The 14533-nt window shown below is 40.3% G+C and overlaps 3 protein-coding genes across 24 annotated transcripts in view; 1 reads left to right on the top strand and 2 right to left on the bottom strand.

The window, feature by feature from the left end:
* AK8 (adenylate kinase 8) overlaps nt 1–14533 on the bottom strand; it is a 346351-nt gene that overhangs the window by 202738 nt on the left and 129080 nt on the right. The gene's annotated exons all lie outside the window — the stretch shown is intronic.
* The window catches only part of GTF3C5 (general transcription factor IIIC subunit 5), an 870547-nt gene that overhangs the window by 730349 nt on the left and 125665 nt on the right, over nt 1–14533 (top strand). The gene's annotated exons all lie outside the window — the stretch shown is intronic.
* Nucleotides 1–14533, bottom strand: part of TSC1 (TSC complex subunit 1) — a 55198-nt gene that overhangs the window by 30472 nt on the left and 10193 nt on the right. For 18 of the 22 annotated variants that reach the window (XM_050759763.1, XM_050759760.1, XM_050759769.1 and 15 more), the window contains 6 exons: nt 14354–14416; nt 7760–7945; nt 5956–6059; nt 4640–4792; nt 2426–2570; nt 569–723 (listed from right to left, as the gene is read on the bottom strand). In XM_050759763.1, the coding sequence (XP_050615720.1) occupies nt 569–723; nt 2426–2570; nt 4640–4792; nt 5956–6059; nt 7760–7865 (663 nt within the window). In that variant the 5' untranslated portion in view covers nt 7866–7945; nt 14354–14416. The other 4 variants (XM_050759761.1, XM_050759771.1, XM_050759766.1 and 1 more) reach the window with 2 other exon arrangements.

Genomic DNA, 14533 nt, shown 5'->3' with positions numbered 1-14533 from the left:
AGACCATCCTGGTTAACACGGTGAAACCTCGTCTCTACTAAAAAGTACAAAAAACTAGCCGGGCGAGGTGGCGGGCGCCTGTAGTCCCAGCTACTTGGGAGGCGGAGGCAGGAGAATGGCGTGAACCCGGGAGGCGGAGCTTGCAGTGAGCTGAGATCTGGCCACTGCACTCCAGCCTGGGCGACAGAGCGAGACTCCGTCTCAAAAAATAAAAAACAATAAAGTAAAATAAAATTAAATTAAATTAAAAAAAAAAAAGACAATAAAAAGGAATGAAGTACTGATACATGTTACAACACGGATGGAACCTTAAAAACATTACACTAAGTTAAAGAAGCCAGTCACAAAAGACCACATATTATATGATCCCATTTACACAAACTGTCCAGAATAGGCAAATCTATTAAGACAGAAAACAGATTAGTGGCTGCCTAGGGACTGGAGTTGGGAGGAAGAAAACGGAATTTCTTTTCAAAATTTCCCTGTCTGCCATTAAATACAAAAGGTATAAATGCAGCCTATCTAAACAGTATGCTAAGTAGCAAACAAACAAGCAGTTTTAATTTACCTTGACCACTTCTTCAAAAGTCTCCAGGTTTTCTTTCATACTGTAATGAGAACGCAAAAAGGAGACAAAGTTGCAAGGGTACATTCCATAAAGGCGATGAAAGAGTGCGTACACACTGGCATGGAGATGGACGAGATAGACTTCCGCCACGTGGCCTAGAAAAGGAACCCGTTGAGAAGAGCCTCTTAGTTGGACACAGATTGAGGTGTGCAAAACAGATATAAACAAGTGGCTGCCAGCATGACTTTTTATCTACGTATATTCCCACCTCACTCCAAAGACAGGAAGAGTGGTTTTCTTTTTTTTTTTTTTTTTTTTTTTTTGAGACGGAGTCTTGCTCTGTCGCCCAGGCTGGGGTGCTGTGGCCGGATCTCAGCTCACTGCAAGCTCCACCTCCCGGGTTTACGCCATTCTCCTGCCTCAGCCTCCCGAGTAGCTGGGACTACAGGCGCCCGCCACCTCGCCCGGCTAGTTTTTTGTATTTTTTAGTAGAGATGGGGTTTCACCGTGTTAGCCAGGATGGTCTCGATCTCCTGACCTCGTGATCCACCCGTCTCGGCCTCCCAAAGTGCTGGGATTACAGGCTTGAGCCACCGCGCCCGGCCTTAGTGGTTTTCTAAAACGCAAATAAATCTGGACACACCAGACACCCTTATCTCAAATCCATCAATGGCTCCCTATAACCTTTGGATAAACTCTAGTCTACTAGTGTCATCCATGAAAGCCCTTCCTGATCTAACTTTTGCCCTCCTCTCCAGCCACTGCCCAAAAAGGATCCCAAACATTCTCACAATACTGAACTATCTTTATGATGATAGATCTCTGTAAAATTTATACTTTTCCACTGCTGAATTCAGCATGAGCTTCCTGAGAAAAAAAACCATCTTACTCATCTCTCAGTGCTTTGCACTGAACCTGGTATTTAACAAGCACTCAATATTTACAGAATGAATGTGTGAGAATCTTTTAAATCAGTATGTAGTCTTAGCTATGTAGATTTATAATTACAGAGTGAAAAAAACTATTATCTAGAAATTAGCTTAAAGAACTAAGAGTGAAAGAAATTGAACATCTTAATTTAGCCTTACCTAGACCCTGTGGAAACCCATGGCCACAGTATACGTAAAGTTTCTCCACAATAATGAACAGACCATTCCTTTCTCCCAAAGATTCTACTAAACAAGCAGGCACCACGTGGGCCTATGCTTGTAACTGAATCCTGTACAGGAAGCCACAGTGTTCTGTCTCATAGGTCTGACAGACTTCACCCTTTTGATAGGAATACCTCACACTGGGATAACCCAAAGATTCCAAATTTCATATGCTTACAGCTTCTGATTCCTTTGATAGAGCTCTGCTACCTGCCGATAGGGGAAAAAAATAACCAAAAAAACCCCACTGCATTTGAAATTGGAGTGCTAATCACGACACATCGCATTTCCCTCTGACTCCTACGGTACAACAAGTAGGTTCTCAAACCTGACATTTGTGCTCTGTCACAACACAGCAGAAAAGGAAGACAGAAATGTCCCACAAGCTTAGTCCTGTACTGCTGCAATACAGACGGAGGCTGCTTTTCAGTTAATCAACAATCATGAAGTTTTACATCCTACTGCTCAATTTCTCTGACAACCAATCCTTTTAAGCCAACAAAATTAAAAAGTTATCTCAACAGTCATGTTTCTTATATGGTGCCTGTAGTGGATGCACCCAAGGTATTCCCTCATCTGTCTGGTAAAAACTACTCATTTCAGCTATAAAAGTCTACATGTCCATTCCTTACAGCATATGAGCAATTAATCAATAACGAAAGCATTCACCTCACAGGGCCCAATAGGTATATGAGGAGATCTGTACCTGGTTTCTTCAGACACCATGATGAAAGACGGCCAAAAATGTCAAAGAAATCAAGAAGATGCTGTTTCCCAGACTGTGGAATCATTGGTAGCATGGTTATCAACACCAAGACGCCTGTTGTGAGGACAACGACGTCAGTGTCCATCTGCAGGAGAAAAGGTCAAACAGGAAACGTCTGTCAGGCACTGGCACCAGGATCGGCATTGTACAGTATGTGAAGAGGCTCTAAACACTGAGAGAATCACAAATCACAAGTTGACTCACATACTCATTTCCCTATCCATAAGGATTACTGAGGGGACAACATTCAAAGAGACTCAACAGGAACACTGAGACCCAGCTCTACTGTAATGAGTCAGTGAGGACCATTTACAACACACCTATGCAAAGGTATCCAGGAGATGAGTTCAAACTTGACTTGGGGACACTCAAGTCCTGAAGCCTTAGGATGCCCTATTTATAGCACTTGGATGAAAACAAAAGGAGTTGCTCTTCAACAAAACACAGGAGCACTGCTCTGTTTTCATTCATTCAACCAAATCTTAAGATATTTACTTTTTGTTAATTAAAAAAAAAAACAAAAAAACACTACACATTGACAAGTAACTTACTATTTTTTAAAGAACTACAACAGAAGTATAACTGAAGGAGAAATTAGTATAGCACTAACAAGTCAACTTAAAGGCTCACTTCAAAGCAGTATTTAGAGACCAGTAAATTAATATATATATATATATGGAAACCTTTGAGTATGCCTATAGTTTAAATATTAAGTCAAATAAATAACTTCAGGCTAACTGAAGACACTTAACACCCAATGAATACTCAATCAACTCTGACTAGCTAGCTATAGCAGCTCACCTGAACCATAATTAAATCATGAATGTTTGCCAGGTAGGTGAAATTCAGATTTATGAAACAAGATATTAATCAAAAGACTACTATGTAGGTTAAGACATCCATTATTCCTATTAGAATAAGAATCTATGAGTCTGGGAATAAAGTTTTAAATATATTTTGATTTTTACATCAAGCATCAAGTCTTTCATTATGGAAGATATCCAGTAAGAATAATATATGGGTAGGAGAATTGAGAATATATGAGACTACATAATGATTCTCAGCAAAAAGAACTAGCCCTGATTTCATTTACCCTAACGGTCTAACTGAAGACTCGTCCATGATTAATATTCAAAACTTACTCTTTTGGAAAAGATAAGTGTTTTGCAATCTGAACTAAATGATGTGCCTCAAAATTAGATTATATTCTCATCAATCCATTAATTAGATGATATTCTCACCAATCCATTAATTAGATTATATTCTCATCAATCAATTTGCTTAAAAAACATTAAGTTGTTAAAACATTAAGTTGTTCCTATTTTTTCAGAATTAAACGCACGTTTTTATAATACCCTACCAATGTGACTCCTTGGGACCCACCTCTAGGGATAATAAAAGAGTTACCCTTCTTGGCAGACACAAAAATCAATTTGCATGGTGCTGTATCAGATGAATCCAATGGTACTGCCATCCTGGAACAAATACTACTGGATATTTTCATGTCTCTGTGAGGTACAGGCAGTTAATATTAACCACATTTTTCTTATTTTATAGATAGAAAACAAGTCCAGGAACTAAAACAGATTAAACAAATAACCCTGAGTATGGCTGCACACCACTGTTAAAACTAAAACCATAAAGTTCTATTTAGATTTTGACTCCCTATATAGAAAAATGAACTAAATTTAGTGCCAAAAATTGAATGCAACTTAGTAGAACTTACATCAACAAAATCTGAATTATAGCTGCAACCAGACCATATTCCTAAATGTTTAATAGAAACTTTAAGCCATTCTTCTATTAGCTAAAAGATAATTTAGAAACAGGGATTCCCAAAAGATAATCCAGGATATTTTTAAATGAGGGAAGGCTAAACGATGATGAAATCAAGAGGTTTGGAATAATGTAACATTGAACCCATCTGATCGAAATTTTTCCATATTTGCGTGGACGAGGTATTCAACAGTCACAGTGATATATTTGAGAACTTACTAAGTACCAACTCTAGACAACATTCTGTTTGAGAAAAGCCAAATGCCTAGAAGGTTTTAAACTCTAAAAGTTAAAATCTAGCTTCCTTGCTTTAAGTTACTTAAAATTTCAGAAACTACTCATAAAGCCATTTCATTCAAATCCTTACAAACATCCTACCTTGAGACATTTTAGTAAAGAAGGCAAAAGAGGTGCTTGAGACAGCTTATGCTTCCAAGATGGCTGCAGTCTTATGACATGACCCAGTAACGAGAGGATGGATAAACGAGTGGCGGCTTTACCCACATATTCATTAATCCTGTCCAAGAGGTGCTGAAAATGCAAAAGAAGAAGGGAAATCCTCACAGGAATATATGAAGTTAACAAAAATAAAGACAACAGAGATGTGCTCCAGTCTCTCAAGTCTTGTTCTAATGTAAAGCAAGGCTCATACAGATAACAGATCAAATTCAGCATTTTAAAAATCACGTTAGCTAACAAAACACTGCTGCATTTGGCCTGACAAAAGGCAGCCAGTTTGCAACTCATGAAAAAGGATCCTACAATACATGCATGCAAAAAGGGGGAGACTTGTTCACAGTCCCTCAATAACCACTAGTGCCGAACTGTGTTAGGTTATTGAAGCCATGAGGGCATCCCGCTGGAAGCAGCCACTTATTGCTAGAGCAACCCAACCTACATGGTTTGATCTCAAGTATCAATTAGGTAGTAGAAGTAACGACTCAGACCAGAGTAAATAAAAAAACAAGATGGGCCAGGCGCAGTGGCTTATGCCTGCAATCCCTGCACTTTGGGAGGCTGAGGCAGGAGGACGGCATGAGGCCAGGAGTTCAAGGTTACAGTGAGCTATGATTGTGCCACTATGCTCCAGTCTGGGCAACAGAATGAGACCCCACCTCTTTAGAAAACAAAACAAAACAAGATGTACTGCAAAAGACATGCAATACAAGGTCTTCAAATCCTGGGGAAGTTGCTCTCATATACACACTTAAGACTTACCAAAGTCTGCAATAACAATGCTTTATTACCTACTTACTAAAAACAAAAGGAAAACATGAAGGAGCCCTCCAAGTACCTGGTGCTAGGAAACAAGACTCATTAATTTGCCATGTAAGTCCTTTGTACTTGAAGCTTTTCCATATTGATAAAAGTCTAAAAATCCTATTCAAAGTATGGGTTGAAATATGGGTATCTATGGGCCAAACCATCACTATACAATTATAGTACTGGAAATGTAAGATTTCTTTAAACAAGATCTTTAACAGTCTCTGAAATATGTTTTATTCTGTAAACTTTTCAAGAATCATGGGTCCTACAAATTAATTTTTATATATAGTTATAAACTGGGAACAATGTCATCAGTAGCACACAGAAATCAAAAGAATAAGCTCGGGATAAATTGCACAGTGGCCATGCACAGAAGCTGTTGTACTCATGGAGAACATATGAAATGCCTACGACACGTCAGCCGTTACCTTGTCATGTGGCTCTTGTAAGGTGGTCAGGATGTGCAACGCTGGCTGAGAGTTGGTTTCCAGGTAATAATCCACCAAGGTGTTTACAAGCATAGGACCACGGTCTAAATCAAGAAAAGGGCAATGGATGATACTTACTCCCCTTAACATCCTAAATTTACCTTACACAGCTGCCTGTCACAAAATCTAGAAAATATTTCTTTATATGCTATTCTAAGTGTTATGCAGCATTACATTTCTGCCTTCTTAATAATAGGATAATCCCAAGCTTATTTGCCTAAATATGCATAAAAACATATGAAGTCCTTTTATTTTTATTGCTTTTTTTTTTTTTTGAGATGGAGTCTCGCTCTGTTGCCAGGCTGGAGTGCAGTGGCACAATCTCAGTTCAATGCAACCTCTGCCTCCTGAGTTCAAGCAATTCTCGTGCCTCAGCCTCCCCAGTAGCTAGCTGGGATTACTGGCGCCTGCCACCACGCCCGGCTAATTTTTGTTTTTTGTTTTTTTTTTTTGAGATGGAGTCTCGCTCTGTTGCCCAGGCTGGAGTGCAGTGGCATGATCTTGGCTCACTGCAAGCTCCGCCTCCCGGGTTCACGCCATTCTCCTGCCTCAGCCTCCCGAGTAGCTGGGATTACAGGTGTGAGCTACCACACCCGGCCAATTTTTGTATTTTTAGTAGAGATGGGGTTTCACCATGTTGGCCAAGATGGTGTCGATCTCCTGACCTCATGATCCACCCACCTCGACCTCCCCAAGTGCTGGGATTACAGGCGTGAGCCACCACGCCCGGCCCTCTATTGCTTTTTTAATTACAAAAAATAATCCACATCTATTATTAAAAATTCAGGCGATGTAAAAGTACATAAAATAAAAGTGAAAGTGCTCCTCGCCACCTGCCTCCCAACCCACTCTTCACAGATAAACACCCTTAAGTTTAGAGTGTGTCTCTTCAAACCTTTTTCTACTTGTATAATCGCACACATGCAGCCCTCATGTCCACAGACGCAGACACAGTTTGTTCATGTGTGTTTTTTCCACTGAACAATGTGTTGTAACCGCCTTCCCATGTCAGCATCTATGGCCTATTTCATTTCTTTCCGTCCTCCAAGTGTTCTACTACATGGCTCCATATAACTAATTTAACCATTCACCTACTGAAGGATACTTGGGTTTTTCCAATTTCTCACTATACTTCACTCGAAGCTATAATAAGTTACAGATTCTTATAAATGGCCCAAATGGTATGTGTTTTAAAACTGATGATTGATACTCCAAACGGCTGAACATCAATTCACATTCCTGCTCACGGTGCCCATCTCTATACTCAGTATTTAATTTTGCCAACCTGGTAAGCAAAAAAGGGTACTATTTAAATTTGTATTTCTCATACTAAAAAGAGGTTAATATTAAAATTAACCTTTCATATTAACTTTTCATTTTAACTTTTCATATTAAAAAAGTTAAATTAACCTTTCATTTTAACTTTTCATATTAAAAACCACGTATATGATTTACAGTTAAAGCGATGTCTGGAATTTGCTTTAAAATATTTGGAGGGTGGGAGAGTCGGGGAGGAAAGAATTTGAAACTGGGTTCATGGGGTTCACTACATGATTCTTACTTCATGTGTGGGCATACTTGAGTATTTCCATAATTGAAAGTTTAAAACACATATAGATACTCTCTTTGGGTGTTTAAAAAACTCTTCAGAAGATGAAAACTAAAATTATCAGCAGGATTCTAGTGGCTCTAAGTCAATCTCTTCTTTTTAGCAGATAAGCTAAAAGGATATTATTTTGCTAACCAGAATTGAGGTTCTCTTTAAAGACAGCTGTCACGTCGTCCCGCACACCCAGCATCGGGGAGTCCAGCATGGCGAGGAGCTCCCCGACATTCGCTTGTTGGGCCATTCTCTCCCTCAAAGGCGCTGTGCCGGCTCCAGGACGTGTGCTACAGGTTCTGAAGGTTCTTCATTGGCGCCACTACCAGACTGAGAAAAAGGAAGATGAAGAGTCACTAAATGGCCCCATTTTTCTCCACAAAAAAAAAAAATACCTGCAAGACAAACCAATGCATGTGTTCAATGCAATGGAAAGTTTGGCCAGAATTCTCTGGTTCGAACAGTGAGTACATTTGGCTGAGAAAAGAAGATAAAGCATATGAATAATTCTTTGGCGAGTTTATGAAGTGGGTTTCTACAAAATACAACAATCAGAAAGAAACCTTAAAAACTGATACCAGTCACAGTAACTTAATGATAGGATAAAATCTAAGTTTTATTCCTACTTCTGATTCTACCTTGGGTTTTGGCTAAGACTGTATTTATATTTCAAATTATTGATCTAAAAAGCAGATAGTCTTTTTTCAGCAAAAGAACTAAATACATACTATTTCCTTATTGACAATCTCATCAATGGCTAAGAGTCAGTACAGCTGGTTAGGTCACAATTCTGTTAAGTCCAACACCTAGCATAAACTAGGGGTCATTTCTCTGTTTTAGCATACGCCTGTCATCTGAGACATCTAACTGCACATCCAAATACCACTGGCTGCAGGGAGGTATTCACAGATGGGCTCATCAGGGCAAACCTTCAAAAACTCACCCTTCAAAACTCAAGCTGTCTATGGTAGTAGAGCAGCTGCTTTATCTTGATATGCAAAAAGCAGCTCATTCCCCAAATGTTAACTATACACACTTATGATTTCTCCCTCACTTTGGTCTGTGAGGCTGTATTTGTAAAAACAAGTAACAACAGTTATCATTCATAAGACAAGCACTGTACACCTTTTACAAACATCATTGTAAATACTCCTAATATGACCACCATGTAATTGGCACTTTTGTCCCCATTGTACAGGGAGCAGAATGGAGATCAAGCCGTTTGTTCTGGTCACAAAGCTAGCAAGAGGCAAAACCAGAGGAGAAAAACTGATATTGGAACCTGGATCTGACTTACTCCAAAGCTCCAAGCCCTTAAGTGTCACACTAAGCTAACCTGTGGTTTTCATCATCACAGCAACTCTGTGATGTGATGTGAGCAGGTATCATCCTTATTTTACACATGGGGATATGGATGCCCAAAAAGGATAACATTTCCTTTTCTTTCAGTAAGTGTAAGTAGCAGTTCTTAAGCTTCAATGTGCATCAAAACTACCTGGGATATTTGCTAGAAATGCAATACCTGGGCCCCTTCCAAAACTGAATTTTGGGCTCAGGAATCTATATTTTAATACGCACTCCAGGTAATTCTTAAAATGAGACACAAACTAGTTTTGAGAAACACTATGATAAAGAAAAATCCAAATGAAGAGTTAAGCTGAGGCCAGATGTAGAGGCTGAGGCCGCTCATGGTGGCTCACGCCTAAAATCCCAGCACAGTGGGAGGCCGAGGCAGGCGGAACACCTGAGGTCAGGAGTTCGAGACCAGCCTGGACAACATGGTGAAGCCCCATCTCTACTAAAAATACAAAAATTAGCTGGTGTGGTGGTGGGCATCTGTAATCCCAGCTACTCAGGAGGCTGAGGCAGGAGAATCGCTTGAGCCTGCGAGGCAGAGGTTGCAGTGAGTCAAGGTCGTGCCACTGCACTCCAGCCTGGGCAACAAAGCAAGACTCTGCCTCAAAAAAAAAAAAAAATAAATAAAAATAAAAAAAAGAGAGAGAGAGAGAGAAGCCCCTTTTGCAAGAATGCCACATTTAAATTAGCAATGACCCCCAAAACTGCCAGGTATTAACTTGCTATCATCTATGTTCCTGTTTAATTACAATCTTGTGACATTCACTGGTTTTGGCTCTCAGTAAGTTAGAAGTTCATTTAGCATAAAAATCAATTAAAATGTCTAAATGCCTTTTTGATACCATGGTATAGGAAGTTGCTGACTCATATCTATAAATAAAAATCTTACAAGTAAATCACGTAGGAAGTTAATTTCAAAGAGCTCCAAAATGTGAGACCACCATTGGTAAGATTCTACCGCAAAAATTCAAAACTAAAAAGTAATTAGTATGGTAACAGGTACATACAAATATTTGCTGCATAGTACCTGTATATTATCATAAAAAATACCAGTAAAAATCTTTGGGCCACCACTTTCAAGATGACTTTTTAATAGCACACTTGTCCAGCTAACCCCCACATTGATTTCTACTTCAGGTAAATCACAAATGATTCTCAATTAGTGACAAAGAATGTTGTTCATAAATTTAAAAGTATCTTGTCCCTAAGTTTGGTTTCGTTTCAATAAAATTGTTACTTACCTACTATCTGTCTAGGGAAACTCTGAGTTTGCCTTCTGTGTAGTCAGAAGACGATAATGTCAGATCTGGGCCTCCAAACGCAGGCAGCCCCAGAGCCAGAGTGACACGAGCTCAATTTTAAACAAAGATGGCGCCCATCCAGTCAACTTGGCGATAGTGTGGGCTAATCAGCTTGGGCTACCTAGCCTGTTTTTCTGTTTGCAAAATAAGGTTTTATTCTAAAACATATCAGAAACACATTTTGGCAACAAGTTTTTCTCTCTGGTTCCAAAATTCTACTGTCGGCCGCGTTGGTGGTATAGTGGTGAGCATAGCTGCCTTCCAAAATACTACTGTTTGCCATAGTTTTTAATCTCCAGGAAAAATATAAACATTGGGTTTTATGTGAGATTCTTTGCATAAGTGGCTCAAGTTCAAGCATTTCTGACATTCTAAAAAGCCCTCCTAAGAGTTAAATCATAGCTTTTGGGATCAGTCCCATAACTAGAATATCTCCTGTTTAAGCACATTCAAACATTTGAGGGTACAGTAAGTGCAAGGTGTTAAGTAGGTAAGACAGACTTAGCCAGTTCTATGAAGAATTAAATGTTCTATAGCAGAAAAAAAGACATGGTTCAATATGTGCACAAAAAAGGGGAAGAAACCAGCCCAACTTGGACTCAGTCAGGGGTGGTAGTGGTGGTGGATGAAATGTACACATGTTAAACACATTTTACAGCCTATAGAGACTGGCTGAGAAAAGTCACTTAAAGATCAGCACCACAGACACAATGAAGCATCAGTGTGTTAGCCACAAAAGTCTCTAGCCATAAAAGTCTCTTTTCCACTTTGGAAGTAACTCACCATAGAAAATACCATACGGGAGAAGTTAAAAGACAGCAACTGGGTGAATGGATTTCTGTATTCTATATGCTAAAGCAACATTCCATTTAGTTTAATATTATCTTTAGTGGCCACATACAGTGCACAGTACAGTGTTGTAGATGATGCTAGTCATATTAAGAGGGCACGACCTTCAAGGCCAATCTCCACTCCAAAATCCATCACTCTGCCATCTTCTGGATCTCAGTAAAAGGCACTACCATCAGTCTAAAGCGAACACCCAGGTGACTCCTTGACTCTTTCACCACCCCCACCACCATATCTAATCCATCAGCAAACCCTTTGCTATCACCTCAGTCGAAGCCCCCAACATCTCTCAGAGACAAGGGAGCAGCAGCCCCCCTCACTACTCTCCCTGCTTGTATTCATGCTACCCTACAAAATTCATTTGCCACCAAATAACCACAAGAGACACTGAGATATGAACATCAAAATCTCACTCCTCTGTTTAAAATCATCCAGTGGCTTCCCATGGAATTAATAAGAGCCAATAACATTATGGAACTTATGAAACTCATGAGTAGTCTACAAGGCCTCCTAAGATCCAGCAAGTTATTAACCTCCCAACCCCTCTCTGCCTCTTCATTCCTCTGCTCTAGTCCCAGTCTTCCCAAACACAGGAATACTGGTTCTTTCTTGCTCAAGGTCTTTGCACTTGCTGTTCCCTCTCTGCATGGAACACTCTTATCCCACATCCTTGCACAGCTGACTGTCTCACAGATCTCTGATGGGCCTCCCCTGACCACCCAATCTAAAGCAGCAGGGAGGTTCTTAGTCATCACTTTTCAATAAAAGATACTTTGTAATTCATGAGAAACCTTGAACCAAGTTTAAACTACACAGCTAGTAACCAGATTTGATCCAGCAATACTTATGATCTCAAAAAACACGGAAAGCAGGGATCTGCCAAAGTTCAGTTTCAGACTCTATACTCAGCCAAAATCTGCTGGCTGTCTGGCTTTGGCACAGGTGTTTTGTTTTTGTTTTTTAATAGAGACAGAGTCTCGCTCTGTCGCTCAGGCTGGAGTGCAACGGCACAATCTTGGCCCACTGCAACCTCCATCTCCTGGGTTCAAGCGATTCTCCTGCCTCAGCCTCCCAAGTAGCTGAGATCACAGGCGCACACCATCATGCCTAGCTAATTTTTGTATTTTTAGTAGAGACGAGGTTTTACCATGTTGGCCAGGCTGGTCTCGAACTCCTGACCTCAGGTGATCCTCCCACCTTGGCCTCCCAAAGTGCTGGGATTACAGGTGTGAGCCACCACACCTGGCCAAAAATGTCTTAAAAATGAGGACAAAAGTATAAGCAAGAGTACCCCATGAAAAAAGAAAAATGCTATTGAAAGTTGGGGGGGGGGTTTGTTTCCAAATAAAAACAATTGCTAAAGGCAGCCAGCAATTTTTAGTAATTGAAGAGTAAGGATCTTTGAGGCTTGCCAAACTATGAATCCCAGGTACAAGGTTCCTTCCAGAAAACCATCTACCAGAAACTTTCCTGAATTCTGTTTTGTCCAAAAATGTTACCAATGAGGCTGTGTGCCAGCTGAGATGATACTACACACCTGTGACACAGTGACCACAGGAGTAACCTAGCAGCCAGTAGTGTCCACAAAGTATTTTTCCTATATTAAATTTTCGAACTTCTAAAATCTGACTACTAAAATGCAATACAATTACTATGGTGAAAAATGTTTAATAAAATTTGAGATTTACTTTTGTATCTCAGAATTTACATTTTATGATGGTGATATTTAGCTTGGACCTCAATGATCTGAACACTTAACCCTTTGACTTTGGGTTCAAATTCATATACAGTGGACTTCTAAAAAAGGAACAGTATGAAGCACACACAAAAACACTGAAAATGAAAAATCAGACTCAGAAAATTTTCCCTACTTGTGAGAGAACAATACTTAACTTTCTTGTTAGACAGTCTCCAGTTTGTATCAAGACCCTACTTACGAACTGATGTAGAGCTGTAAGACAAAAATCTCTACCTTATTTCACAATTCCTATGACAGAGGTGAGGCAGACAGTGACAGAATACAGTAAACAGCAACCACTGAGCCTTGGCATGAGTCACACAGCTATCCATGTATAAAGACAGCAGACCAAGCACCTCCTGTCTTCCCTACACCCTTCCTATACACAACTCTGTTGCACTTGGCACTATTACTGCTAAACCAAAATTACAGTTCAGTGATTAGTTAGGTCACTAAGAGGAAATTCCACCACGGAACTGCCGGCACCTCAACATTTATGAAGGATATATTCTGAGACAGGATCCTCCAATTCCTAAAAACTACTATAGCATATAACTTATCTCTCAAAAATTAATTTAAGACAACAGATATAGCCATGTTAAGATGCAAATGCGGCCGGGCGCGGTGGCTCAAGCCTGTAATCCCAGCACTCTGGGAGGCCGAGGCGGGCGGATCACGAGGTCAGGAGATCGAGACCATCCTGGCTAACACGGTGAAACCCCGTCTCTACTAAAAAAAAATACAAAAAACTAGCCGGGCGAGGTGGCGGGCGCCTGTAGTCCCAGCTATTCGGGAGGCTGAGGCAGGAGAATGGCGTAAACCCAGGAGGCGGAGCTTGCAGTGAGCTGAGATCCGGCCACTGCACTCCAGCCCGGGCGACAGAGCGAGACTCCGTCTCAAAAAAAAAAAAAAAAAAAAAAAAAAAAAAAAAAAGATGCAAATGCTCACTCACCAGCCCAAGGGTTCTCAGCCCAGGATGTACATTAGAATCACCTGGAGAGCTTACAGAAACTCTGGAGCATATCACATTTGGTTTGTTTTCATAAACCCATGCGGATTTCTAAGGTGCAGCCAGGGTTAAGAACCTCTGCACTAGTTAAATGACTTGTGTCAGCACACAGGCTTTAATTTAATGAAGTGGTTAAAACCAAACTTTGCTGCTCAACAGAGCTGAATTGAGTCCACCAAGTACTAGCTATACTCCTTTAGGAAAACTACGTGACATCTTTGAACCTGAATCCTCACCTGAAAAATGGGGATACACCGAAAGTGTGGCTGTGAAGAAGAAAAGTAATCCATACAATGCACTTTGCACAGTGTCAGGCACTGAATAAGCAACTAATAATCATCAGTAATGCTAATTACTTCATGCCATAGATGGTCCAGTTCCTGGCAAGTAGCTAAAACTGTAAATGTTAAATCCCTGAATGCACAACCATGGGCAAGATAATTCCCTCCCATCTTCCTCTAACCACTGGCCTGGTTAGACCTTACCTGTTCTAGGGACAACTGGTACTTCAGTTTCCAGTGCTGTCAACCTGGTGTCTTTCATGGTCACTGAAGGAAGAAAACATATGCACAATGAAGCAAAATCCCAGATGCAATCAGAAGCGAGTTAGGGGTTCATCTGGCACAAGCTTCTTCCTCCGCTGTCCCCAACAGGTGGCCACCACG

This window comes from Macaca thibetana, chromosome 15 (assembly GCF_024542745.1).
Source record: "Macaca thibetana thibetana isolate TM-01 chromosome 15, ASM2454274v1, whole genome shotgun sequence".
Lineage (NCBI taxonomy): Eukaryota > Metazoa > Chordata > Mammalia > Primates > Cercopithecidae > Macaca > Macaca thibetana.
The sequence above is the reverse complement of the archived record's forward strand: the minus strand, read 5'-3'. Positions and strand labels throughout refer to the sequence as shown.